The sequence below is a fragment of the Aquila chrysaetos genome, chromosome 1 (assembly GCF_900496995.4).
Source record: "Aquila chrysaetos chrysaetos chromosome 1, bAquChr1.4, whole genome shotgun sequence".
NCBI lineage: Eukaryota > Metazoa > Chordata > Aves > Accipitriformes > Accipitridae > Aquila > Aquila chrysaetos.
This window is the reverse complement of record NC_044004.1, coordinates 68,457,217-68,484,967: the sequence shown is the minus strand read 5'-3', so window position 1 is coordinate 68,484,967 and position 27,751 is coordinate 68,457,217. Positions and strand designations below refer to the sequence as shown.

At 35.6% G+C, this 27,751-nt stretch overlaps 1 protein-coding gene across 2 annotated transcripts in view; it reads right to left on the bottom strand.

Annotated features, from left to right (window-relative positions):
• TTC29 (tetratricopeptide repeat domain 29) overlaps nt 1-27,751 on the bottom strand; it is a 224,294-nt gene that overhangs the window by 84,221 nt on the left and 112,322 nt on the right. For both annotated transcript variants that reach the window (XM_041126217.1, XM_030027181.2), the window contains 3 exons: nt 25,286-25,471; nt 5,835-6,047; nt 957-1,042 (listed from right to left, as the gene is read on the bottom strand). In XM_041126217.1, the coding sequence (XP_040982151.1) occupies nt 957-1,042; nt 5,835-6,047; nt 25,286-25,471 (485 nt within the window). The remainder of the gene's footprint in view (nt 1-956; nt 1,043-5,834; nt 6,048-25,285; nt 25,472-27,751) is intronic.

Sequence of the window (27,751 nt, the reverse complement as noted above, 5' to 3'; positions counted from 1 at the left end):
GTAAGCAACATTGAAACCCATGCTGAATTCACTCTGTGACTTCTTTTGGTCTATTTCTGAGAAAAATAAACCACCACAACAAATTATCAAAAGAATGACCTCTATAAAATATGTTCATTAATAAAATACCAAGTCATACTGCAGTTAAAGGAACAAACACAAATAGAAATAGTAATTATCCAGCTGATTATTTGCAATAATCATGGACAACATATTCAAACAAATTAATTTTCCACAAAACATTTTTAAGAGGATCATGGAGGACTGTGACTTCTCTGATGACTGGCACAAATTGAGTTGCTGCTTATCTTTCTTCTCACACTGATCTATGATGAACTAGAGGAATCCTCCTTCCAGACTAGAATTCCACATGTAGAATTGTCATTGTCTTAGAATTCTTATGTATAAGAGGCTCAAGGGAAACATGAGAAGAGGAGCTTGAACTCAAGTGTCAACAGAAGGGATTACATCAGCATTACAGCTTTTCATACCAAAAGCAATTAATATTTCTTCTAAATTCCTGATGTTCTGAAAAGTTCAACATGTGAATTGATGTATTTTAATTGTTGCTGACAAATATTGATATATTTTAATTGTTGCTCACAAATATGCTGTATCAAAGTAGTTTGCAAAACTGGTGTTTTATACAAAAACCTAAGTAAATAAAACCTGTTTTATATATGTATGAATACAGGAAATGGAAAGCTAGTCACATATAACCTGAATTGTCAATTTATATTATTTCTACAGATCCAAGCATGGAAGCCTAGACTCCATCAGTTCTGGAATTTATTGGAACCATAATTGCTTAAGCCACATGGATCCCCTATATCCCAGTTATAAAAGGTCCATGAGCCAAGCCTCTCCAAGTCTTTTCCACACTCCGAAATGCCTAAGATGCCAAGGAGGCAGAGAAAGGCATTGGGAAAGCCAAAGTAACTTGAAAATAAACTTACTGATAACGCTGTCTGTTGTTCTCCAGCAAAATGATATGCTAAACTTAAGCAATATGCAGCTTCTCCTTCCATCGTCGTATCACCTCCTAAAGAAAGGATTAGAGTTACAGTTACCAGTGTAATCTGAACAAAATTACATTAATACAGACAGTTCTTGCAGGTTCTTAAATAACATACAGATGTTTAAATACTGTAGTAAGTTTTTCCTCCTCCTTACCCTTGCTATTTATCTCTTTCCAAAATTATATAGTGGAAATTAAAAATACAGGCTATGGATTTAAACAAAGTTCAACAAGAAAGTTGAGCAAAGTCAGAGAAGATACCTTCCAGTAAGTAATGCAGTACAATCAATTTAATGTGGTGTAATGTTCTCTGTCATGAACTGTTTAATAATACTCACAGCGTCTTCACACTAGAAAATCATAGTAGCCTCTCTCTATATATTCATATATAAAAGTAGCTACAAATATATAATACACCCTAATATATAAACACAAAATATATTGACCCATGCACTTTGCTAATGTGAATCTTAGTGAAACACCAAGAGAGAACTTTCAGTAGACCAGGTTCATATTTCTTATTCTCATGGCTATTCTGCAAGCTACTGTAGGCCAGACTAGCTAAAATAAGGGATAACTTATACTTGCAAGCAGTAGTCATAGAAATATCTGCACAGGCAGTTGCTAACTGAGGCGCATCACTTTTCCGTGCCAGGTTTTATTTCACTCATACTTATCTAACAAACACTGCTTGCTAGTCTTTTTATAGTGCTCCCTAATAGAAAATCACCCATTCAATACTGGATTTTATATAAATTAAATGCTTACTGTATCACACTATATTAAAAAATTTCCCTCCAGAACATGAGTATCCATAAGAAAGATTGTAGTTGAAATTATATTAAAAATAGCCAAAAATCCAGTCTTTCTGTTGCTCAGTGTCCATCTGCTCAAACATAATAAAGAGTGGAAAAATCAACCTGAAGCATAACTGCTATTTTGTAAAGTGCATAAATAAATATAGTTGCAATGTAAAGGGAGATCTTCCACTTACAATTATCAGGCTAATAAATTCTTTATGTCCAAACACACAGAAGCCTACATCTAGTTCTGGAACTTTCTGAATGTTGTAATTGCTGAGGCCATAGTAATGCTCTATCTATAGCACTTAATATGTCACATAAAATTATGAAAAGCCTGTAACTCAAAACCCTGATGGTCTATTCCAATATTCAATATTCTTTACAAGGCTTAATAAGGCAAAATGATACAGAAATACAGTTTCACAGAGAAATAATAAGTGTAAAGTTGGTAAGGATATAAAAAACTTCCTTCTGCACTTAAGAACAGTCTGAGAGTCTGAAGTGGGTAATATCTAATCCTAATTCATAAAATACATAAACATAGATGGTGGTCCAGAAGAACAGAATGGGTATTACCGATAGCAGCCACTGCCAGTATGGGTTTAACTAAATTGTTAAATATGAGCTTCACAGACAGAGGCTATGATTCTGGAATGGGGACTGGAGAACTCATCTGAAAAGGAGCTTCTAAAGCTTAAATTTAAAGAGAACAAGGGCAAGTATACTGTGCATAGTGATATTTACTACATGTCTCGGGAAGCTGTGAAAGTGATGGATTTGAAGTAAGGGCACTGGAATATCTGCCTGGTCAAAGTAAGTTTTGGAAAGGAATCAGATCCATTTTGACAATCTCTTCATTTCCAGCAGTTTTCACTAGCAATGGGAAGAAGTTGATAGGAAACTTCATCAGCAGTCCTTCCAGTTATCACAGTAAATATTAGTAGCAGCAGTTTTACCATAGCTGTGACTTAAGCATATATTATAGACAACAGATGTAAAAAAAGCTAAAAGCTTGTATTTGATCAATAGATGCACCTGGAAAAGATGGAGAAGTTTTTGGGTACATGTGTCCTTCTTCAGCTGATTAATTGTATTGGCATTCTCAGTATTTGGGTACATACTCCCAAGAGAAAAGATCTTAACAGGCAACTCATAAAACGGATCTACTAATGTAAATTGCAGATAGAAACAAAATATATTATTTAGTGGTTTAATTAAAAGAAAAAATTAGCCAAATACAATCATATACCCTCACAAATTAAACATTTGGAATGGAAAGAACTGAATTCATGGACCCAAAGTCCCGTTTGCGTTATTCTCCAAAAAATTACCACTAAAAGCATTTAGATTTCAAATGGTGTTTTAAAATATTATTCTTCATGAGATAAGGTAAGATAAGAAATTTTTGTTCTTTAGAATTAATATAATTAATGACAATATAATAAAAAACCTGAAATAGAAATAATTTGCTGGCACTTTTAAAAATAATAAATAGCAAAATTCACATGGGCATAGATGCCTGAAAGCTTGCTCATTTTTTTGAAGAGTATCTGCTGGTCTAATAAAGATATTTCTTTTTAGGAACTTGCCTTGGCTTCAATAACTACATTTTATACTTTTCTATAGATTGCTGTGTTATACTATCTGCCTGTATAGTCATATACTTATTTGTGGCAAAACTCATTTTAAAATTGGAAAATATTTTCAATTTTTTTGTAATTTTTGCTAGTTTAATTCTATCTATCCCAACTACTACTCAAAGACTGTCTAGCAGATTAATGTTGGGCATACATTATTAAATTTAAAAAACTAATATATCTGGTGATAAATATTGAATTAATATTATATATTAATTGTACATGCAATTCATATGCACAATATGCCCCTTAAGGAATACCATGAAAGGCTCTTGAATTGCTGTGCATGGAAAAAGATGATTATTTGAGACCTTCCATCTTACTTCTGAGAAGCACTCCAATAACCATCTAGGATAATCATCCAGGAAAACTAAGCCTGTAGAAGCGATCATTTAACAGCATCTTTTGAGAAACAAGCATTATTAAGATTTCTGGAAAATCACGTGCATTTTCATAAAGTCAACTCGTAAGATTTGCCTTTTCTTTTCTGTTCGCGCTCATGTGTAAGAAATGCTCCAGAGCATAGTATTTCTAGCAGATGAACATCTCACATTATATATAACACTGAAATGCTATTCTAATTTCCCCCAATTTTAAACCTATCCAGACATGGATGAAGCTTCATACAGCCATTATCTAGAACCAGGTGGCAATCAGGAGTAGTCAGCATGGATTTAAGACAGGGAAATTCATGCTTCACCAACCTGATAGCCTTCTCGGATAAGATGACTGGCTTGGGGGATGAAGGAAAAGCAGTGGATGTTGTTTCTCACAGTTTTAGCAAGGCTTCTGACACCGTCTCCCATAACATCTTCACACACAAGCTGATAAAATATGGCTGAGATCAGTACACAGTGAGGTAGACTGGAAACTAGCTTAGCTGCTGGCCTCAAAGGGTAGTGAGCAACAGCATGAAGTCCAGTGGGAAGCCAATCGCTATTGGTGTACTCAGGGATCAATGCTGGCACCAATGCTGATTAATATCTTCATTAACGACCTGGACGGTGTGACCAAGCGTACCCTCAGCGTGTTTGCAGGCAGTGCAAAATTGAGGGGGAATGGTTGACCCACCGGGTAGGTGGTTGTGCTGCCATTCAGAGGGACCTCGGCAGGCTGGAGAAGTGGGCCGATGGCAGTCTCATGAAGTTCAGGAAAGGGAAATGCAAAGTCCTGCACCTGGGGAGGGATAAGCCCAGGCAGCAGCTTAGGCTGCAGGCTGACGGGATGGAAAGGAGTTGGCAGAGAAGGACCTGGGTTTCCTGGTGGACAACAAGTTGCCCATGAGACAGCGATGCACGCTCATGGCCAAGGCGACCAGCGGGATCCTGGGCTGCGTTAGGCAGAGCATTACGAGCAGGTCGAGGGGAGTGATCCTTTGCCTCTACTCAGCACTGGTGAGGTCCCCCCAGGAGCGCTGTGTCCCATTCTGGGCTCCCCAGTACAAGAGAGGGAGGGACATAGTGGAGTGAGTCCAGCGAAGGGCTGCAAAGGTGGCTAAGGGACTGGGAGCACCTGTCCTAGGAGAGGAGGCCAAGGGAGCTGGGACTGTTGAGACCACAGAAGAGAAGGCTCAGCACGGATTTCATCAATGCACACAAATTTCTGATGGGAGGGTGTAAAGAGGAGGGAGCCAGGCTCTTCTCAGTGGTGCTCAGGGACAGGACAAGAGGCAATGGGCATAAACTGAAATTCCATCTGAACTCAATAAAATACTTCTTTATTGTGAGGGTATTTGAACAGTGGAAAATGTTTTCCAGAATGGTTATGGAGTCTCCACCTGTGGAGATACTAAAAACTTGACTGGATATAGTACTAGGCAGTCTGCTTTAGCTGACCCTGATGATCTCCAGAGGTCTCTTTTCCTACCTCAGCTATTCTGCGATTCTGTAATTTTTTACTTTAGGTTTCAAAGTACTTACATGTATTAAGATATACAGAAAAAATCATGTTTGCTTATGATAAAAACCTGTTTTTTGCAAGTACTAAAAAACTACATAGAGTGAAAAGGTACTGTTCCAGCAGATAATGTCACTCAAAAATTGCCAAATCCACATTGACTAGCCAGTCAAAATCAGTGAGCTGAGCTTCCATCAGTGACCTCACTTTCTGATTATGGTTTCACTGTTTTATACTATTATACCCACAAGGTTGTTTTTTTTGGAGATGAAGCTTTCAAGGAATCTAAAAGATTCTTTGTTGTCGGCAAGAAGGAATTTCTGCTTTAGTAAGATCTGGAAGGGTATTGATAGCATTTGTCTTTGAATTTCATAAGAAATAATCACCCAGTCAAACACTTGACAATTTCTACTTTACTCTTGGGAAAATCATGGCATGCACATCAAATAAAGGAATGTGAAAGTGTTATTTTCCACCTACCTTCTTTTGCCATTTTTAAAGCTTTTATTAGCGTTTTGATGGCCTGTTGGTGTTCTTTATTTTCTAGCATTTTGTCTGCTAGTAATGTATAAATTCTCCAGAGATGCTCACACGCCAGTGAATTGTAAGTATGGCCTGTCTCATCCTTCCATGTCGAACCCTCTGTTAGCTGATAAAATGCTTCATAATGCTCAGCAGCTTTCATGACATGACCTGAAAAATGTCATTTGTAATTACAGGGTAATCAACAAAATTTTTAGAAGTTATTAGTCTATAATAATTTTCTCATTAGAAAGTAAGTTGCAGACATCATTTCACAGATTTTTCAAGTATCTTCAATATATAACTTACAGATCACTGGAAAATACTGCCAAGTCTCACAGTTACCAGTAATGCTGCAATTTATACTTATCACATGTTAAATTAGCTTTCCTTTGTAGATTCACAATGTTGGGGGGGTGTGATACCAAGGATGCAAAGTCAGAATTTTCTAGCAAATACATGTTACAGACTTATGAATATAGTCTTTGTGGACCTCATATTTCAAAACCATATCTATGCATAAATAATCACAATTCAAACTGTTCCTGAAGTTTCTTTTTGCATAATGAAAACCTGTGCTGAAAGATTTCAAATGTGGAGAATAGATGTTTCAATACCGGCGGGGGGGGGGGGGGGGGGGGGGGGGGGGGTGGGGGGCGGAAGTCTTTATTCAAATAAATTAATTGATGAAAAAAAGTATTATGAGAAGGAATTTATTCAACAGTTATTACTAGGCCAAATCCGGTGAGTTTCTGTAGTAAATTTACTGGAAGAGCATTAACCACCAATAGATTAATTACTGAGCCTGAAGTAATACACTTTAAGGTCTTCAAATGTAAGTTACTCAAACATATTTAAGGCAATGGAAAGTTTGAAGATAAAGTTCAATACATTCTAACATGCGAGTAGTTCCTCCCTCCCCTCTGCCTTCAGCAAGATTTATCTCCACATATACATGCAATCTAGGTGATTTCCATGCTTTCTGGACAATGGAAATTCAAAGCCCTTTGAAAGAACAGAAAAGCTTTACCTTGTACATAAGGGGTACAGAAAAACTGCTAGGAAGCAGGTAATATGAGACCATTTACGTAAAAAACCCAATAAAAGCATTCTGGTCACAGTACCTTGTTTTAAAAAGAATGTTCTATAGCAGGGAGAACTGTGAGTGTGACCCTTCCTTCTTAAGTATGTGTGTGTGTGTGATGGAGGAATCTTGCCCCATAGATCATCAATATATCAATTTTTATTTCTATTAAAAGCTGAAAGAAACCAAAACCTAAGTTTGTTTAGAGATGTTTGCAGGTTGCACTTCTTCTGAAACATGATTTATAAGGAATTTATAAGGAATGATTACTGTTTTGCAGATTGTTTTTACAGTGCTGCATTCCAATTAAAAAAAAAAAAAACAAAAAACAACAACAAACAAAACAAACCAGGAAGGAGAAAAGTTGTTTCCCAATTGCACGAAAGTAAGGGAGAGAAGCTTGGAGAAGGACCTTCTTTAAGCATTCTGAGAGAAAACAGGGCTAGTTCCCCAGGCCTCCAGCCAACCTAGAGGCAGCAGAACAGCTATGACAGATTCCTCTTATTAACTTAATTTAGATTTGTCTTTTGCATATGTTACCCTTTTATAACCATGCTTTCAACTTTGCAATATAAAACAGAACTCTTTATTAGAATTAAATTTATTTTCATATTAAGCTTCTCTGATGATTAAAATGAGTTCAACTAAAATTGACAAGCGCAAGAAACTTCTCTTTCAAAGAAGACACTAATTAAATTAGTTTCATAGACAAATCATTTTAAGGCTTTACAACCTATGGTTCGTTTAAGAATCCCAGAGGACACAACAAAAAGTGCTGAAGAGTGAAGTGCCAGGTAAAAGGGGAGACAGCAGGCTTTATTCAGTTCTGCTTTAGCTAGGGACAGGTATCAAAAAGATGGCCCAAAACATTGGCAAAAAAATCTTATTTCCAGTGCAGCTATCCTGTAAACAGACAGGAAAAGACCTGTACATTCTTTCCAAAATATCACATACTTGACATCAGACTGAACAAACAGAAATGCAAAGTGAAATTATCATGACCAGTACAAGTTGTTTAATGATTCACTGACAGTACATGTAACAGGAAACAGAGATGTAGACTTGCGAACCCAGATGAAAACTCTTGTCCATTCTAAGGAGGCTTCCAATTTGGATTTGGGTTTCTGCCTATCCAGTCTGGCTAACTTCTTAGGGCAAGTTCAACCCAGAAGTCAACAGAATTCCAGTTATCCAAGTTGCTAAATGCAGATTTAAGATATTAATTGAAGAAGCTGGTGTTGACTTTGTGACAAATGATAGAAAGTTGAGTTGAAGTTTAATGTTAATAGCCAGATCTAGCATTTTATTCACTTGGATACTTATAAGCACATACAGACTCCTCCTTGCAATTCTCTCCAAAGTTTATTTATCAGCTGATTATCCTCTTGAAAGGTTATTGCCATACATTTAAGTGATCTAGTTTCACATGTGTAATAGATTCTTTAGAATAATAGAGTTTGATTCAGGTGTAACTCCAAAACTCTAGTAAGAATTGGAAGCAGCAAACAAATGAATAGTATCACCTGGATACATAATTTGAAGCTGAACACAGTATCTGAATTTCTCCTAAGACTCTGTAATATAATCTCTTAACAGGAGACATCATTTTGGTAAATAAATACATGCAACCTTCAGAACTATTGTTTAGGTTCTTAGAACTATCAGGTATGGTAATTCTTACCCATGCTTCCTCACTTGCAGTATCCCCTTGAGAAAGTTTCTGTCAGACTAGAAATTGAACTCATATATTCCATGTACCCCATAGTTCTTAAGAGTTGACCTAACCATAAGAGCTGTGACCTGACATCCTTTTTGCCAGATCCCAGTGAAACCTCTTTAGAAACAATCCATCTACATCAAGCTTCAACATACAAAAGCAATATAATTTTTTGGTAGTATTCAAATGGAACTAAATTACATTAGGCTTCACTGAATTACCAAGAAAGATTATGAAGTAAAAAGTAACACAATCTGCTCACAGAGATACAAAAAAAAGAAGGTGCTGAGCAAGAAAACAAAATACCTGCTAGTTTCCTAAATGAAGCAGAGATGGAATTCCTGACATGGAAGTCCTCACATGGCTGGGAATTTGCTTACTGAAGACTCTTTCAAGTAATACTAGCTATTTGGAGACCTCTCAAATTCACGGAAGGTAAAACATTTTAGACTTTGGAATTCATTCCTCCATCAAAATAACCTGAAATCCCTTGTTCTCATTGGCAAATGACATACCAGCCTATTTCTTTAATCCATAAAGCTTATGTGAACCTCAAATGTTGTGGAAAAATAATGTTTTCAGGGGGGTGGCCAGTTTATTCACTGTCATGAGTCGGTTCAGTTAGAATTGATCTGGCCAGTGTATTCCAATTTTTAAACACTGAACTACTGCAACTGTTAGGCACAGACACAGGTAGATGCTGCCTGAAAATCTTGAAAAGCATTACAAGAAAGTAATAAGCCAATTACAGAACACTTCTGAGAGTATTTTTCTCTCACCTGAGCAGTGACAAGGCAGATTTTTAAATGACTTTTATTATCAACTGAAAGAAGAAAGAGAGGAAAAAAAAAAAAGGCAAAATGAGAGGAAAAACAATTCGTAGGAAAATCACTTGGAATAGTTTGTACAAATGTATCTTTTACATCTCTAGGAATTCAAAGAGAAAATCCAGAAGGTGTTTCTAGGACATCTATATTTGAAAAATCTATTTGCAAAACATTACACAAAGCAGTATAGCTATTTTCAGTTGGCAACATTAATAGCAATTGCGTATTTTTTTCCACTGCCATGCAGAAATTAGCTCAGTGTATACTAAATGGAGTTTGAGAATCTCTGATATCTCTTCCCTGTTTATAAAAGGAATAAAAACTCAGAAACGTAAGTCTTGCAACATATATATATATATATACCACTACTAAAATGTTATAGTTTAATGTAGCTCAGGGCATAACAAAAGAAACCTTATCAGCAATAGTTTAATCTTAAATACAGGAGGTAAACATTGTCACAATATAATTTTGGGAGTAAAGAATCAGTTTTAAACAATTATATGAATACAAGACATTACTCTGCCACTAACAGTATAAAATTTTAGAAATTGCTCTTATTTTCATAGCAGCTACATATGTATGCATAAAGATTTGTGCCACAGTTTTCACTGAGTTGCTTAGAAGTCAAAAAAATAAATCTATTCATTCAAGCAAAAGAACTCAATGTAATTTTGTAAATATTGAAGAGAAACGTTTTTACATTATCTAAAACTTCTTTTATAATTCCCCTTCCTAAAACCCACTCCAAAAGTATACATTTGTTATATCAAAAGATATCAAACCAAAAGGGGTATATACAGAGACTACTATTTTGCCTTTTTTTTTTTTTTTTTAAGTAGAAAGATTGACTAGATATTAACACAAATGGGTTTAAATGTGAAGCTGCCATAAAAGCAGGCACATAAATGTAATTCTCCCAGCCGCTATTTTGATGCACATTTTTGATTCCATGAATATTTTATGAAATGGCCCAAACTAAAGCCATATAACATTCCTGCATTACTGATGCTTGCGCCCGTAAGCTACAAACATTAGAGGCATGATTGAGTGCATTAAAATGAACTCATTCAGCAGTGCATTGATTACTTGAAGGAGGAAAAAAAAAAAAGTTACTCCCACTTAAGAAAACAGCACACAAATCTGAAGTTTTCAATACTGAAAATAAAGATAGCAAATTTCAATAATGTGGTATTTAATAAATAAAGGCCGTGAAAAACTATCTAGAATTCTCTGTATACAGTCCTGACATTAATTAGGTGAGATGTTAATTAGGTCCACAGATTGCTTCCAGTACTGTACAGGTAATTTAAAATGTCACAATCTGCAAAATGCAGTGACTGACCTGTTCTAGCTCCATGCCTCAGCAATACTGAGAGCACCTAATGATTTCCTTTTCTATCAGCTCGTACATTTACCAATGAAAATAATGCCACAGAAACAATTGCACAAAAAAGTGACAGGTCTTTAAGTATGTTTCTTCAGCAGCACTAGTATAAGCAGAAAGCACATTTAATCCTAAATTGTAAACAGTTGTTGAGGACTTTAGAAAATATTCCACTTTAGCTTAAAAAAACAACCTAAAGGAAGAATAAAGCTTTATGTATATTATAGTATATTTAAATCTAGAACTAGGACATCTTTTGTAATCAGTTATTTCACTGTACTATGTGGACATAAAATCTGCTTGAAGCAACAGTTAATGGTAGCAAAAAAAAGACAAAATGTTATTACTATTTTAAAAGATATGGTCTTAAATTTCAGTTTAACTGCTTGAACTACTTGTATTATTTTTAGTTTCCTGTGTTCAATTACGATAATTATGGTAGTACTATTCATGCTGAAATAGTTAAGAATCTGTCACAGTTTCCAATATGAGCCACTATCTACAAAGGTTGTTATAAGTCTTTAACAGAGATGTGTTGTAAGCTTTTTGTTCCACCTCACAAGAATCATAAAACAAGGCTCTCATTCAGTAAATAGGTGAACCACCCTGGGCTCCTGAGGTAAAATGAATTGTACAGAACTGGGACTCATCTCGGATGCAAGAACTTGACTTCATGTGCCATCTGCAAAAGCAAGACAAAAATTGTGAAAGAGATTTAAGATAAAATTTGCAGTTCCATAACTCTACAGTAGCTGATAACATTTTTCAGAAAGATTCCACAGGGAGTTTTAGCAAAATGACATAGACGGTTCATAAGAATATTGTAATGAACATGCTGGCTCGTCATGGGGTATTCTGACAATTTCCCCAATTTGACAATATACCAGTAGTACTCTCCCTAGAGTCTAAGCTGCTCAAGGTCAACTGAAAGCATGCTTGAGAAGTAGAAGGCTTGAGGACATAAAGGAGAAGAAAGGAGATAAAAGGAAAGTTGAGCATCACACAACCTGAGATATGGCATTGGTGAATTAAGATTGCAGTGCAAAAAGATGGTATTTGGTGTTCCCTTCTCTGGGTCAAGAACTGCTAGGCTAATCCTTGGTATTGCAGTTTAGAGAATGTTATATTATTTCTGTTGACATTAGTTAAGCAAGTATCTGTTGTCCAAAAAGAAAACAAACATAACTACAGGAATCCAGTGAGCATTAGATCATACATAGTCTTGTCCTCTGAAGACCTAAATTCCTTGCCTTAAAGCTCAAATGCTCAAAATATACCTATACAAACCTAGAGGGCAGTGCATATTGTAGCACCCACAGTAGGACCATTCACAGTACGTTATATCGCATCATCAACACATTATGATACTAAAAATGCTCTAAAAAAGATGTTGCTTAAAGGGTTCTTTAAGAGGCAACTCACAAGCTAGGGATAATACCAGTTTCTCTGGTTGCTTGCCTGTCTGCTCTCTAATCCCTTCCCCTGCTGCTGCCAACACTACTGAACTGCAAAGAAGGAAGGGTTTCCCACAGGCAGCCAAAAAGACAGCTGCTTTGGGGATAGTTTACTGTGGGCCAGTAAGAGGAAAAAACCCCTGTAATTAACTGAAGAGCACATTACCAGAAGAGGAACTGCTGTGAAAAATCTCTTGTTCTTACAAGAAAGCATGGAGAGTAGGTACAGGAGGAACAGGCACTGTTGTAGGGGAGACTGGAACAAATATCCTCCTCTTACCTTCCAGTTTCTGCAGTGTACCCTCAAAATTCTGTGTTAGCTCCAGGCGTTCCAAAATTGCTTCTGGCTCTACATAAAACCTCTCAGATTTTCTCTGAGAGACATACAGCTACTCTAAACCAATTGCAACTACTCAGAGTAACTCTACAAAGAAAATCTGGTGTCAATTATATGATTTCCCCCAAAATTATGTGCACACAGACCTCACATATACTTTACAAAGAGTGGTACAAAATATAACATATGGACATACACGAAAGACAATAGTAAATCAAAGAGTGATTTCATACTAAATATAACCCTTAACTCTGAAAGTTAGAAACGTACTTGTAATTACTGTCTTGCTATCTGAACTACATTATATCACCGATTTTTGCCTTTGCTTTAGACTTAACTGTGGAAAAAAATGTTTGTATTTCAGGCATTTTCACAAAAGTTTAGGTCTGAGGTGGAATCTAGAATCTGAAGGCTTTGCAACACTAATTCCACAAACTGGTTTAGCAGCATTTTGTCCACATGCAAACTAGAATAAAGAAAGTACTCTTTCAAGATAAGTGTCCAACTTCACAAAAAACCTGACAACTGAACAGGTCCAATATGGAAATTCCACTAACTTGTCTGTCCTACATTCATATTCTAACGAACCAACGCAGAAAATTTTGGTTTACAATTAAAATCCCTTTATCTTTTTAGGTTAACATATTTTATGAAAGCAACATTTGTCAGATGCTGCCTTCTGGTTTTATTATATATAAACAAACACTTTTTGATATATGTCAATTTTAATCTAGAGAAGAACATTGCAAACAATGTTGAACACTAGCTGAATGACAACATACCCATTTTAAAGAGAATGGAATTCTTGCTTCACGATAACAAGCAAACCTTCTTCTTTCATGTTTGTAAAGCATCAAAGTGCTTTCTATATGCAAAGGCTACCTAAGATGCAAAATGTATTCAGGAAGCTCACAATGTAAGGCTCCAGGCTCTGAATAAGAGCAGGCCCACACTCTGTGGGATGCTCACACTTCAGGTTTCACAAATATTTCAGTGTTTATAGGCAGATATCCAAATGCAGAGAGGGGAGGGAGATGAAAATGCAGTGATGAATAGTGAAGAATGGCACACGCTTTGCAGTTCTGTTTTTCAGGGCTTGAGGGTTTTTTTAACTCAATAGAACCAAATGAAAACAAGTTATATTACTATTTAATCTCAGAGAGTAATACGATCATTATCTGTTAAATACAGAAAGTGACACTGAAGCAGATTAGTTTCACTAAATTACTTTTTTTGCTAACTCATGTCAAATGCTTGCCTCAGTTTAAATGATTTTTTTGTAGTGATTACATTTTATTCAGATTCTACCCCATTCCCCTTACTTTTCACAGCTTCCAATAATAAATTTAGTATCAGATGCAACGCTCCAGCACTGGAGCTGTTCTGTTGTGCAGATAATCTACTTCAGAAGGATGCTTTGAGTAGCAGGTTGGACTAATGACCTGCTGAGGTCCCTTCCAACTTGAATTATCATATGATCCTCTGAAGAGTAAGATATATTTTTATTAATAGCTTCATAATGTTTGTTTTACCTATGACTTCTAAGGATTATTGATAATGGCTGAGGACATGCAACCCCATCAGCTCTCAGTCCCACTGAGAAGGCACCTCTGGAAACAGTACCTCCTTTATCAATTACTAAAAGGAAACACTGCCTCCAGGAAAGTTTATGATGACAACTGCCGGTTCAGCTGCAGTAGTCCAAAACCTTGCAAAGCTTTGAAGCAAAAAAAAAAAAAAAAAAAAAAAATCTGTTAGTGAGCGGGCAGCTTTGAATGAAGCTTCATCTCAGTACTACTCATTAAGCAGTAAATAATTAAAATACCCTGGAAAAGACAGGTAAAATACAAGCAGCAATGTCAGTAATAGACATGAAAGAGAAGAGAGGGAAAAAGAATTTAAAAAAGCAAAGAAATAATTCATTTGAAGTTTTAATAAAGTTTCATTTGCAGTCTTGTTTAAAGATATATCAGACTTTAGGGATGTAACCTAATTACATTTTTATTCTAAGTTCTATTCAAAGACCTTGGACTTTGAATCTTTAACACAGATCAAACATAGTATAATTTACTCATGGCTATCAATACTTTAAAAAGATCTCTTCATTAAATGTCATAGTCTTATGAACATGCACATAAAGCAAACAGAACACAAAAACATTAAGAATATGATTCTTAAAAAACCAGGTATATAAACAATTCACTTGAGTGCTACACATTATATTCAAGTGTACATAAAATATTTTTTCTGAAATATTTGATATATTTTTCATAGTTCCATGTAAAAACCAGCAATACTTTTTAGTAATTTTTATGATGTGTTTGAAAATTAACTTTACAATCACTAAAATACCTAAGAACAGAAACCAATTTAAGATTTTTTTTTTTAAATTTTTTGTGTATGTCAAAACTTTTAAGGAAAACACAAATTACAAAGTTTAGAATTAGCACTTATGTACTGCTGTGAATATTTTGAAGAGCTTCTCATTCCAAAGAATACAGACCTGTCCCCAGCTGTTATATCAGAACTGAAAGATTCTCCATTTGAAGAATGAGTCTGGGAAAGTAACAGTGACGGTGAAAGGATTAAGGAGGCTTTTGGCAAACCTGCTTACTTTTTCCCAGTGTAAAGAATATTATTATTTCCCTGTGCTTAATAATAAACCTTGATTTAAATCAACAGAAGGAAAAGCATGAAGAAAGTTTTTCATTTTCACAGTGTTTATTTTCACAAGTGGAAATAAGAACCCTACAGAATTCTCCCCAAGTTCTCTTATTCAAAACATCCTCAGTGCCTACCAAAACCTTTTAAAAAATAAGTGTAAAAAATAATTATATGAAGAATATTTTTTATGAACTTAACAGGCCCTTTTTGTTTTCATGTTGCATGTCCAGAGGCTCTTTTCAGACTTTCTTAAGAGTATACTAATTTGAACAGAAAACATACCTAATTTCTATAACATCAATTCAATACAGGACCTGCTAGTTCAATACCAGTAACAACCCTGTAATAATAAGATGTCATTCATCTGGGAACTACATTCTGCACTTGCATAAGGATGAGCTCAATTATTTAATAAACCTTTTAAATCTGTCCTCCCCAAGAATCTATCTGGATTTATGGCTGCTTCTGTCTGCCACTGAGTGACAGAGAAAAGCATCGTATCTGAAGACTTTATCTCCTAGCAATTTGCTGCTTAAACTTTTAAAATTATGCTCTACAATCAAGTTTTTTTCACCTAACTTATGTATTCAATTCTTAAGCAACCAGAAAAAAACAGTATCACTGCTTTGTGAAACAGTGTAAGTGCAGAAGAACAAGAAAGAGTTAGCTTCAGTTGATAGGATGAAAATCAATGACTGGGAGTGTTTTAAATGGTCAACCTGGATATGTAGAATTCCATGTCCCATTAAGGAAGGGCTTCTTTCTGTCTCTGAAGTTCCCAGATGCAGAGACTTTTTAAGTATATGTCTCTACATGAACTTAAAATTTAGCAACAGGTATATGTAGCCAAAGATACAGGATTTGGAGAAACGTGAGTAAGTTTTCAGGTCTGAACTATTCCTACACTCCTTTTTCTGAAATAGTTGTTTGGAATAAATAATCACAACTAGGAATAAATTTTAAAACTTAACAATCTGGGATATGCAACCTGGGGCAAGGTGGTGATGTCATGATAAATCAATGGTCTTTGGTTACTACTGGATATGGTCTGTTATACAAAGAAAAATTAAAAAACAATCAAATGAAACATGCTATGTGTTTTCTCCAGACAATGAACAGTACAAAAAGACATTTTTGGTCTCCAAAGGAAACAAGTCTATGTGGTCATCCTGTCCTCCAACTAGATTTGAAGCAAACTTCAACCAAATTTGGTAAGACGTAGTAAGAAGCCCGTAGAAGAATAAGTTCCAACCACTTTTTTGAAAATTAGTAGCTTGAGGATAGAGATTGATCCAAATTCCAAGCAGACAGAAGGACAGGCAGAATTCTCCTGTATGTATTTTAGGGGGCAGCACGCTGCTTGGCCAGCCAGCAACTAAGCACTGGCCAGTCAGCAGCATGTTCACATACAGCTTTCAATTTATCACAGCACACACTGAACCTTACCAAATACAAGTGTTATAGAAGCATACAGGAAATGGTATTGTATAAACACAGAACAAAATGGTGGTTCCTGCCTCAAAGGATGTATAGTCTCTAACTCTCTAGAACCGCAACTCTCCTTTAGACCACTGCCACATTTTGACTAGCACTCAGGCTTCCTATGAAAAAAATTACATAGGCATTTATATCTTTAAATCCCTTTTCTCTTTTTGGTCCACACTATGAAAAACCCCATTATAAAAATACAGGAAATTATGAGGCTAATATTTTATCAAAAATCAGAAACTTATCCGGGTATCATTTTAAACCAAAAGAAGTTGCTTGCAAAAAGGAATCTCTAACACAGACACAAGGATAGATGAAAACAGAAAAGCCTTGGGTAGCTGTTAGTTGGTAATTTGAGTTGCTTTTGTTCCTGAAGAAAGAGATGGGATCCATTTTAGGTTGCCTTCTTCCAGTGTCAGACCTGCACTTGTGAATCCAACAGTATGGAGACCTCTAGATATTGGCTATACACCTCATGGTGGAAACATAACAACATTAAATAGGCAGGATAGATAGATAGTTCAAATGCAGCAATACTGTTATCAGTAACAGTTCTGCACTCCATAGGTAGTAAAGAAGAAATTTATCACTCTTCACAAATGTTGTCCCACTGGTTTGTTTTATTCACCAGCTGCTTCTAATTTTTCAATCAGATTGTAAAGCAGCACTTTTAATTTCTACATTATACAGCACAATGAGGATTTGCTATTTAAGTGGACTCGGCAGAATTGCAACACAGATAATATAAAGTTCTATTAATGTAGAAGGTACATGTGGGCCATCCATCCCACAGGTGAATTTTATTCTGGCTATCATTAGGAATCTCCTAGCAAAAGACACTACATGTTTATGTAATTAAAACAAAGTTGCAAATTGCACACACACAAAGGCATAAGAAATTTCATAAGCAATTTTAACTTTTGCCTTTTTAAACCTTTTTAGTACTGCATTTTGCAATATTAACATTCTTTTTTTTTTTATCTGAATATAAATTATTTCTGCCTTAAGGCAAACCAATTGGGGAAATTCTGCTTAAATGTGCATATTTCCTCTGCATAGATACTCATGAATGTATGCTGACTTTCTCTCAATTATTTATACATTACAGTTTTTAATTGAAAAACACTTGCCATAAACAATTCAAAATAAAAAAATCGACAATTTCTTAGCAATGGATTAAATAGGACCTGCTAAGAACAAGAAAATAATCAGTTTAGACTTTTTATGTTCCAAACCAAAAAGATGACATTATGAACTGTCTTTAAGTTGTTGTTTACCAAATATATCTAGTAATTAATACTTAAGCTTCAGAAGCTTGAATCTAATGCCCATTAAACTCAATAGGAATCTTTCCACCAACTTCTATAATGCCTTGATTAAAAACTTTGATTTCAACAGTATGATAAAATGATGGGTATAATCCTACTCCTTGGTCTTAATCCAGATTCTCAAAGTCTGTAAGAACCCCATGGGTTTGTTTTTTTTTTCCACAACAAATTAATTAAATTTATTTATAAGACCCTTGCATTCAGTAGGCCTTTCAACCAGAAAAGTCTATATCAAATTCTAACATATGAAATAGACTGTGTTTTATCCATTATTACAGATAGAACAATTATACCTTTCTCATAAATTAGGTCCAATTTATTAATATTTTTGGGGTGGGTGTGGAGGGATCAGAAGTGGTCAACTCTGGCATAACATTGCTCTGACTGAAAAGCAACAGAAGCTTAACATTGCTTATAATCAAGGGAGAACTGGATTAAGACTAAACACTTAAAACCCCTTCATTAATGTGTAGAATATGGCAGATTTTTTGAAATGTCTAAGTTGATTTTAGAAAGAACTAAGGAGACTTTGATCAGTAATACTTGAAGACTGGCAATCTAAAAAACACACAAAGACAGACAAAATTGGGTTTATGGATTAGCTGTATATTATAGGAATTGGCACCGAGATATCTAACATTGCTATTTGCTTTGCATTCTGTCCCTTTCTCTTGCTAGTTCTGCCTGCCTTTAGTCTTTCTGGTCTGGAAACATTTCAGAAAAAGTATGACCTCCACTTTTGTTGATCCTTATGTGCTAGCAGAATAGAAATCTGATGACCAATTCAAAGTCACCACTGCATTGAGATTAACAGCATGATTTTCACACATCTTTCAGCTCTCATACCAGGGGATATATAGTTTCTCACATGCACTGATTTACATTTGGAATTTGTTGTGAAAATTTTATTCATTGGACTCTACTGTGATACTTACATGCTTTCTCAAAACTAGTTATTTAAATGTATACAGAAATGTTTCCAAGTACTCCAACCAACAGGTATGGAAAGGTACATCTATCCTAGTAAACTCTCTTACCCTTCAAAACAGTGCAGCTACTTGTAAACTGCCTGTTAGGAAAAGTCCCTGCAACACTCCTAAGTACCAAACTGTGCCCATAAATAATTGCAGGATGGGAAAGTCCAAGTTAGCACAAGCTAAAAGTATGTGCAGGACTTTTAACACCATTTTAGCACTAGTCTGTGCTCCAATGCTCATAGACATCCCTGTGCACTGATTAATTTACTCAGGCAGGAAAGCAACCATGGACTGTGAATGTCTACCTTCGCTGCTAATATCTGAAAGGTAAGTATTGGGATCCTTGCATCATTTGAGGGTGGGAGGATAGATATTTAGAATAAGATTTTAGTGATGATGTTTTCATTGCTTTGTCTAGAGTTCTTGATGTCACTCTGCCTGCTCCACTGTCCCACAGACAACGTACCACTAACCTATCTTTTTTTAAGGGTTTGCCTTAAGGAAAGAACAGTCATGCATCTGTATTAGAAAAACACCATCAGATATGTTAATTAGTCATCTTTAAGCTTCTCTCACAAATGCAGAATTGCTTGACATTAAGATTGAAATATTGCTATCTGAAGTACTGGCTTTAAAGCACTGGCTGTATTTGAATGTGTGTGTACATATATAGATGCATACATATGTCCGTATATATACACATGTACATACATACACATGTACATACACACATATTTATACAAACACTTGCATTACTTGCAATGGCCTTGATGGCTGCTTTTAGAACAAGTACACTTTCAGATATCTGTTCTTATTATGCTTTTGAATAATATAGAAATATATTATATCTAATTTTGTTATAACCGATTTGAAGCAAATAGCTCCTACAAGTACAAATTCCTTGTTTCCCCTGGACTGCTTTTGTTACTAAGTTATCCAAAACTTTGGGATGCACGTATTTAAGGTCTACGTAGTTTCAGGCATGATAGAAATTAACCTTTTAATACAAAACAGAAAGCACTCAAATATTGTAGTGATGAGCGCTGGCAGTGTAAGAATCTATACAAACTAGCACTAGCCATTATGTTTATCAGCACACTCAGACTGTGTTTCTTCTGCAAGATACAACAGCATAAACATGAAATTCACAATTAACTTTAGCAGATTTTACACTAATATAGTAGAACTATTGCAGACTATAATAGTCTTATTCTCCGATATGCAGAAAAATGCACACATTTGTAATGACTGATATTGCTTCTAAAAACACATTCAAAGCACAGGAATAAAAATATTTTTTTAAATTAATATTTTTTTAAGTGAGATTCAGACCCAAAGCCTGTGCGTACTTGGATAACAAGTAATGCTGGATTTAATGTGAGAAAAAAAAATTAAAATATGACATTGCCTTTTTCAATGTGTATTAAGGGACTTTGGCATGTTTAATAGCTATATGAGAAAATGACTAGCAACCATACTAATAAAACAATTTCTTACCAGCCCCCTGAGGAAGGACAAACTATGGGGTGAGTACAGCTAAATGAACATGATCATAACACGAACGCTCCTACAATAATCAATGAGTAGCACTTCATTTGGGTAACTTGTAAATGGAGACCTTATTTTACAAACAAAGTTTTTTTAAAGAAGAGGTTAAAATCTCATTCTGCAAAGAACTGCCACTAAAATCATGTTTGCTCCAAGCAGAATGTTCCATTTGTATCTGTAGCAGGCTACTCAATTATTATTGTTTTCTTTCCCTTATGTACTGACAGCCACTAATCACCTGCATCCAAATATCATGACTGAAGTCTACTCTGCTGACACCTCAAATATTTAGCTTTGAAGATTAATGAACATCAGATTATATCCAGCCTTTAGGACAGGGACCAGGCTGAAAGTCAAAGAACTTTAAATTTGATTACACAAAAATTACCCAGCAAATTTATTGATTTGCTTCCAAGGCAAACAACAATCTTTACTGGTACATGTTTAACTTTATACTCCCAAGCAATCAGTCCTAAGCATATATAGACAGCTTCCATTCACAAGTAATAAAAAAATACACTATTGGGTGAGAGAACTGAAGAGAACTAGTACAAGATATTTACATCTAAAAGGACGCACACATGAACGTCTGTAAGACTAACTTCTCATTCTTGTAAATTCTCCTATCTTCTTGGCTGCACTATTAATTAATGCAGTTACTATAGATATGATGATTTAAATCAGATGAAAGTATCATGTAAATGTTAGGCATCATTCACAGACCTACAAACACATCCCTGTATTTATATAGGTACGCATACATATTCCTATATGTATATATTAATGCATAGATACATGTCTATATCTATTCCTGTATATATCCCTATAGGAAGTGGACATCTGACTCATTCAGTCCACAAACAAATTAGATTACAGCATTATAAATAACTGAACAAAAAACTCCATTTAATTTACAAGCTATATCTATCTGTTCTAATATAAAACCCAGAATGTTTAGAATTTTACTTATACCACCACTAATAGTCATGCAATTTTATACAATACCAACTCAACATCTGCTCTTACACTTTTTCTGCAATCAGAACTTGTGATTTAATTTTTCACCCACTGAAAATAAAAAGTGCATGGAATACATCTGCTGTCTTTTTCTCAGTGGTCCCTCAAAACAAATCCTATGCTTACTCTCACAGCTTCTTCACTTTTTCACCTCTCTATGGAAAGAAAATATTTGCAAGACAGACCCTACAGATTCAGTGGAGCTTTACCCTGGGCACTCTCTTCTGGACATTTCTAATATTTTACAGCAGGAAAATGACATTTCCCCTCCTCTGAGCATCTCAGAGTGTATTTCATAACTTTACTTATGTGCTTTTGTAATGGGCTTAAAAATATTTAAGTATTCAACAACTTTTGCTTAACACATCATAAAAGTAGGAAACATTAAGGTTTTTTTTAGGCAGTGGTTGGATAACGGTAGTGAGTCACACTCAGTATGAGCCTTTGAAGCTACAAATGGATAGGGATGTGTCGTGGTTTAACCCCAGCCAGCAACTAAGCACCACGCAGCTGCTTGCTCACTCCCCACCCCACCTCAGTGGGATGGGGGAGAAAATCAGGAAAAGAAGTAAAACTCGTGGGTTGAGATAAGAACGGTTTAATAGAACAGAAAAGAAGAAACTAATAATGATAATGATAGCACTAATAAAATGACAACAGCAATAATAAAAGGATTGGAACGTACAAGTGATGCACAGTGCAATTGCTCACCACCCGCCGACCGGCACCCAGCTAGTCCCCAAGCGGCGATTCCCCGCCCCCACTTCCCAGTTCCTATACTGGATGGGACGTCCCATGGTATGGAATACCCTGTTGGCCAGTTTGGGTCAGGTGCCCCGGCTGTGTCCTGTGCCAACTTCTTGTGCCCCTCCAGCTTTCTCGCTGGCTGGACATGAGAAGCTGAAAAATCCTTGACTTTAGACTAAACATTACTTAGCAACAACTGAAAACATCAGTGTTATCAACATTCTTCACATACTGAACTCAAAACGTAGCACTGTACCAGCTACTAGGAAGACAGTTAACTCTATCCCAGCTGAAACCAGGACAGGATGTTTCCTCTTTTATGCACAACCTTAGAATTTTTTTTTTTTTTTAATTAACTGAAGGACCAAGTGAAAAGGTTGCAAAAAATCCAGCAACTTCAATCACTTTATTCTACTGAGTATCATACAGATAACCTAATTAAGCATTTTTCACTCAAAATGAAAATGACTTGGTTGTGACTGGCTGGGCTTTAAGCAAGTGCTGTCTTACCTACTGGGAAACTGGATTTAGCTTAACTTCAATTCCTAGAATAATACTGGAATAAATAAACAGACAAACAGGTTATTCCCAAGCATTTAGAGAAAACATGAAAACATTCTAGCCCATACATCAAGAGGAAATGTCATCAAACTAATCTTCTATGTAAGTTAGTAAATTCTTTCTCACTGTCATATAACTTTCTTGTAAAACATTAGGGAAGAATAGTTCACCTGCAACTATTATTAAGTGAGTGCAATTTGGTTTAGGAAATCCTATATAGACATTGATTATCAGTAGTTCACTGTCAGTATGGAAAAAGTTACTCAGTGAGGTTCCACAGGCACCTGTCCTAGGTCCAGTTTACTACTAAGTATTTTCATGAAGGATCTGAATTACAGGATAGAAAAATCCATTTAAGATGTTCAAATAATACCAACTAGGAGGAAGAGAAAGCATGTTGAAGAACAACTTCAGAATTCAAAACAATCTTGACAATTTCTAGAAACCACCTACAAAACACAGGATGCTACTCAGTGCAAAAAGCAAGCAACATACTACATTTAGGTAGAACTAACTGGTGATCCTGGAACAGGGAACAGAACAGCTAGTTAACAGTTCTTCAGAAAAGAATTTAGAGATTACTGAAGGTCATGAACTGAATATCAGTATGCAATTTATGCTGAAATAAAGAATATAGATGTCATACCTGAAAACACAAATGAAAATACAACTTGTAAGAAAAGTAATCTTTCCATTTTATTGGTCATTGGTATGAACTCGAATTTTAAAACTGAATCCAGCCCTGGATGTTGGAGGCAAGAAAGATATGGCAACAGAGGAAAACAGTGTGAATGACCAGCAGTCTAGAAAATAAGAGGAAATATTTAAAAAGGTGTGAAGTTTCAGCTTTAAGAGAACATGGGGGAAAACCAGGACAATAACCTTTCAATTAAAAAGAAAAAAAGGCTGCAGGTTTTATATTTTATGTCCAGGTTTTTGCTGGGAAATCAGGCCATCTTTCAAAAAATACCCATTCTGTCAGACTTTTACTGGAATTACATTATTTCCACAAAATATTTAAATTTCTGTGAATCTTCTTTTTTCTGAGAAAAGCCATTCTATTTGAGAAACCAGCCACAAGCTGAGCTCGAAGTTGGAATGGTTTCAACCCACAAAGTCAAACTTAAAAACAAAAATGTAATGACTATACAAATCACATATATTTGAAGCAATGGTTAGGCATCCAGTACACTTAGGAATTAGAACTGGAAGATCGGTATTATTCAGTTACTTGAGGCTCACTCATGGCTTGTCTTCCCACAACATGAAAAGATTTTATACAAACATAGGAAAACACCTTTTTTATACCCAGACTGCTATACATGCACAAACCCCTCTGCCATGAAAGGTAATACTTGTTTTTAAATATAGAAACAAGGTTCATCTTGATATAAGAAAGTAGTATTTTTTACAGTGAGAACCATCATTTATTGGAACAGCCTCCCCAGGGATGCGGTAGAGTACCCATCGCTGGAGGTTTTCATGATGCAATCGGACAGCATGCTAAAATAATCTCATCTAGGCTGCCTTTCCCATGAAATGTTGGGCCAGATGATCTTTTGATGTCCCTTCCAGCCTGGGCTGTTCTATGATTCTAGTTACTTCTATTAATATCTTTTCTAGTTTCAGGGACTCACAGTTTGAGGATACAGATACATGAATGGAGAAATGGAGCTTGTGGTAAGGTATAAATCTGAAGCAAACACCAATGTGGTAGTCACGTACAAACAAACAGGGCATCATTTTCAGTCAAGAGAACCAGAAGGTAGTTTTTAAAATTAACACAAAAACATAGGCTGCTTTATCCAAGTGTAAATTGGAGGCAGGATTAAACTGAATGATGTGTTCACACCTCTTTTAAATCAACCCCATTTGTGTAACTACAGATGCCATCCTACTCAAACACCTGTGGCCTGAGGCAGCATTACCAGTCTCTTGTCAAAAACAAGCAAAAGGAAATAAGGTCAAACCCAAAGAACCTTTGTGCTAAACAAATGCTTCCTTTAAACTTGTGTTTTGTTTTTCATCTGACAGACCACTTTCAACTGTAGATGGAATGTCAGAGGAAACAGGTCTGTGAATAATTACAGACTTCTTTGTCTCCCTGTTTACTGCTTCAAAAATTAAAATTGCAACAGTTTTAAAACTTGTTTTAAATTATGGTTGCAAATCAACTTTACATTGAAATACTGTGCCTTGTGATGAAACACAAATTGCCAAATATGACTGTCTCAATGCTGATACAACGTAGCTTTATGATCTTAGTGACTTACCTTGTTCCTCATTGATGAGGCCCATATTTGCATGTGCTTGTGCCTCTCTTTTCCCACCATCGATTTTTATTAGTTGAGCAGTGTTAAAGCATTGCTCATAAAAGTAATTACTTAACCATTTGTCCTCAGGGTCATTGAAACAGTAGGCCAAGTTAAGCTGGTTATCATACACCTCCTCATAGCGCCCTTTAAAAACAAAAATGACAATCAAAATGTTAGATTATCACCAGCTTTCAGAACTCTTACATATTACAGCAATAACCATATAATGAAAATGAAGAGCTATTTATATTTCCACCACTCAATACCACCAAGTTCTCCTACATGTCCACTCAAAGAAATATGATGAGGGGAAAATTATAACCTTATAAATTAGGCAGAGTTGAAAACTTACTTTAGTAAAACCACAATAAATTGCTCTCATTTCTATATGCAAAACCAAAATTCAGTTCAATAAAACATGCAAAACCTGGATAAGACATTGGCTAGACAAAAGAGAGAAGCTAGAGTGAGCACAAAAAGCACAGAGTCACTGCGAGAGAAGCGTTTGTCTGAGCCACTGAGACCTGAAAAGGCACCGAGAGCTTTCAAAACAGGACTAAGGTAGCAATTGTGGTGACGGAGATAAAGAACCAAACAGAACACTCTGCAAACACAATCCATTAATTCATAACATTTTAGATGTTCAAAGTAAGACTAACAAGAAAGGCTCTGAGTTTTCATGTATATTCCCATTTTTAGTACCTTATCACTCTTAGAAATTAAGGACAAATTGAAATTTTACACCTTGCCCTGAAAAAGACAGTTCACCAAGGTATTGCTCTCAGACCAAATGTGGAAAGCAGGGGAGACTCAAAGTCACAGACCTCCTTTATGATCTGAAGCAAAACCCCCCCCACACATTTAGTTCCCATTCTTTATCATCTCAGACAGCTAAATGAACACACACTATCCCTAAAATTTATAGAAACACTGCAAGTCCCAAAACTAAGCAGCATTACAACATTGTCAACAAATATATTATTCACAATTTAAAATTACAGAATGAGAGCTCCTACAGAATTGGAGTTATTTCTCTCAGAAAAGCACCTTTTAAAAAAAAAAAATCCACAAAAAATCCTCTTTGGATTATTCCAAAGCTGTATTAATTTGGAGTATAGATGTAAAACTTACCTGACAACTCTTATCACACTGCTTCTCGCTAAGGGGGATTTGAAATATATATTTGCTACAGGATGCTGAAGAATCTGAGATAAAGTACAGCACGAACCTATATGTTTCACAGCTAAATTTATCACTGGCTAAACTAAATGAACTTTCTTTCCAAACTCTGCTCATGTCAGATGTGAATGGGAATAATTAGCTAAAATTCCATTGCAGTTTTGGTTGGCTACTTACTGTGTTTGTGGCTGTTAAATGAACATAAGCCAAACAGGCAGTTCTTAAAAGAATTTTCATGTAGTTGGGTAAAGAAGGAGTTAAGAACCACAAGTCTTGCAGCAGGTAAGAGAGTGTTTGGTTAAGCTAGATGTGTGAACAGAACTGCTTTGCTTTTGGGAGTTCTGCAGTTTGTAAGCTTTGCTCGACAAAGAGAGAAAAGGGGGAAGGAAGAGAAAGAAAAAACCCCGTCTTACTCCTGGGGTATGGAGTACCACACAGAAATCAACTGGGGAAAAAACCTGATTTGATACAGGCAAGATCTCACTTAAATTCCAGATCTTTTCTAAGTGTTTTAAAACTATGATACCATATCAAAACACTTTGATCAAAAGATGTAGTTAAACTCTCTTCTTTTGTTTTCCGCAGGAAGAATTGGGGAAAATCCAACTTTCAAAAAGGACTAATTTCTCAACTGTAAATTCTATCATCTGTGTGAGTCAGTTGCATTGTTTGGAACAAACAGCAGCAATTACTCAAAAAAGTACTTTGAATGCATCACTAAACCACACAAGAGAATGTTCCCTCAGCTTCATCTCTAGTATGTTCTGTCTCAAAATTAAAAATGACACATTACTTATGGTGTACTAGGAAGTAATCTAAATCTCTCATTCTGTCCGTTGTCATGACTAAGTTCTTTGACTTCAGAACATCTTGATAAAGCTCTTCAGTGCATTTCACAACACAGTAAGAACTTTATTCTGTCTTCTGAAAGAATCCTGTTACTACCTAATCAAGTCTGCAGTCTTCAAGAGTTTTATCTAGTATTTGTTTCTCCTCCATTTTTATCTGTCTTGGCCATTCTGGAGAACATTAGCTGAATTTTCCCTACTTAAAAGTTTCTGAAATCAAGCTGAAATGTCTTTTCCCCATTCTTGAACATTCTCTGGTTTTGTCTTTTGATTTACAAATTCATTCCTCTTCTTTAATGGTGAACAATACTTTTTTTGTTGCTTCTGCTTTCTTATTTATTTTCTCAGAGTTTTTCCTCCATGAAGTGGTACCTCATATTTCTACCTTTTTAATAAT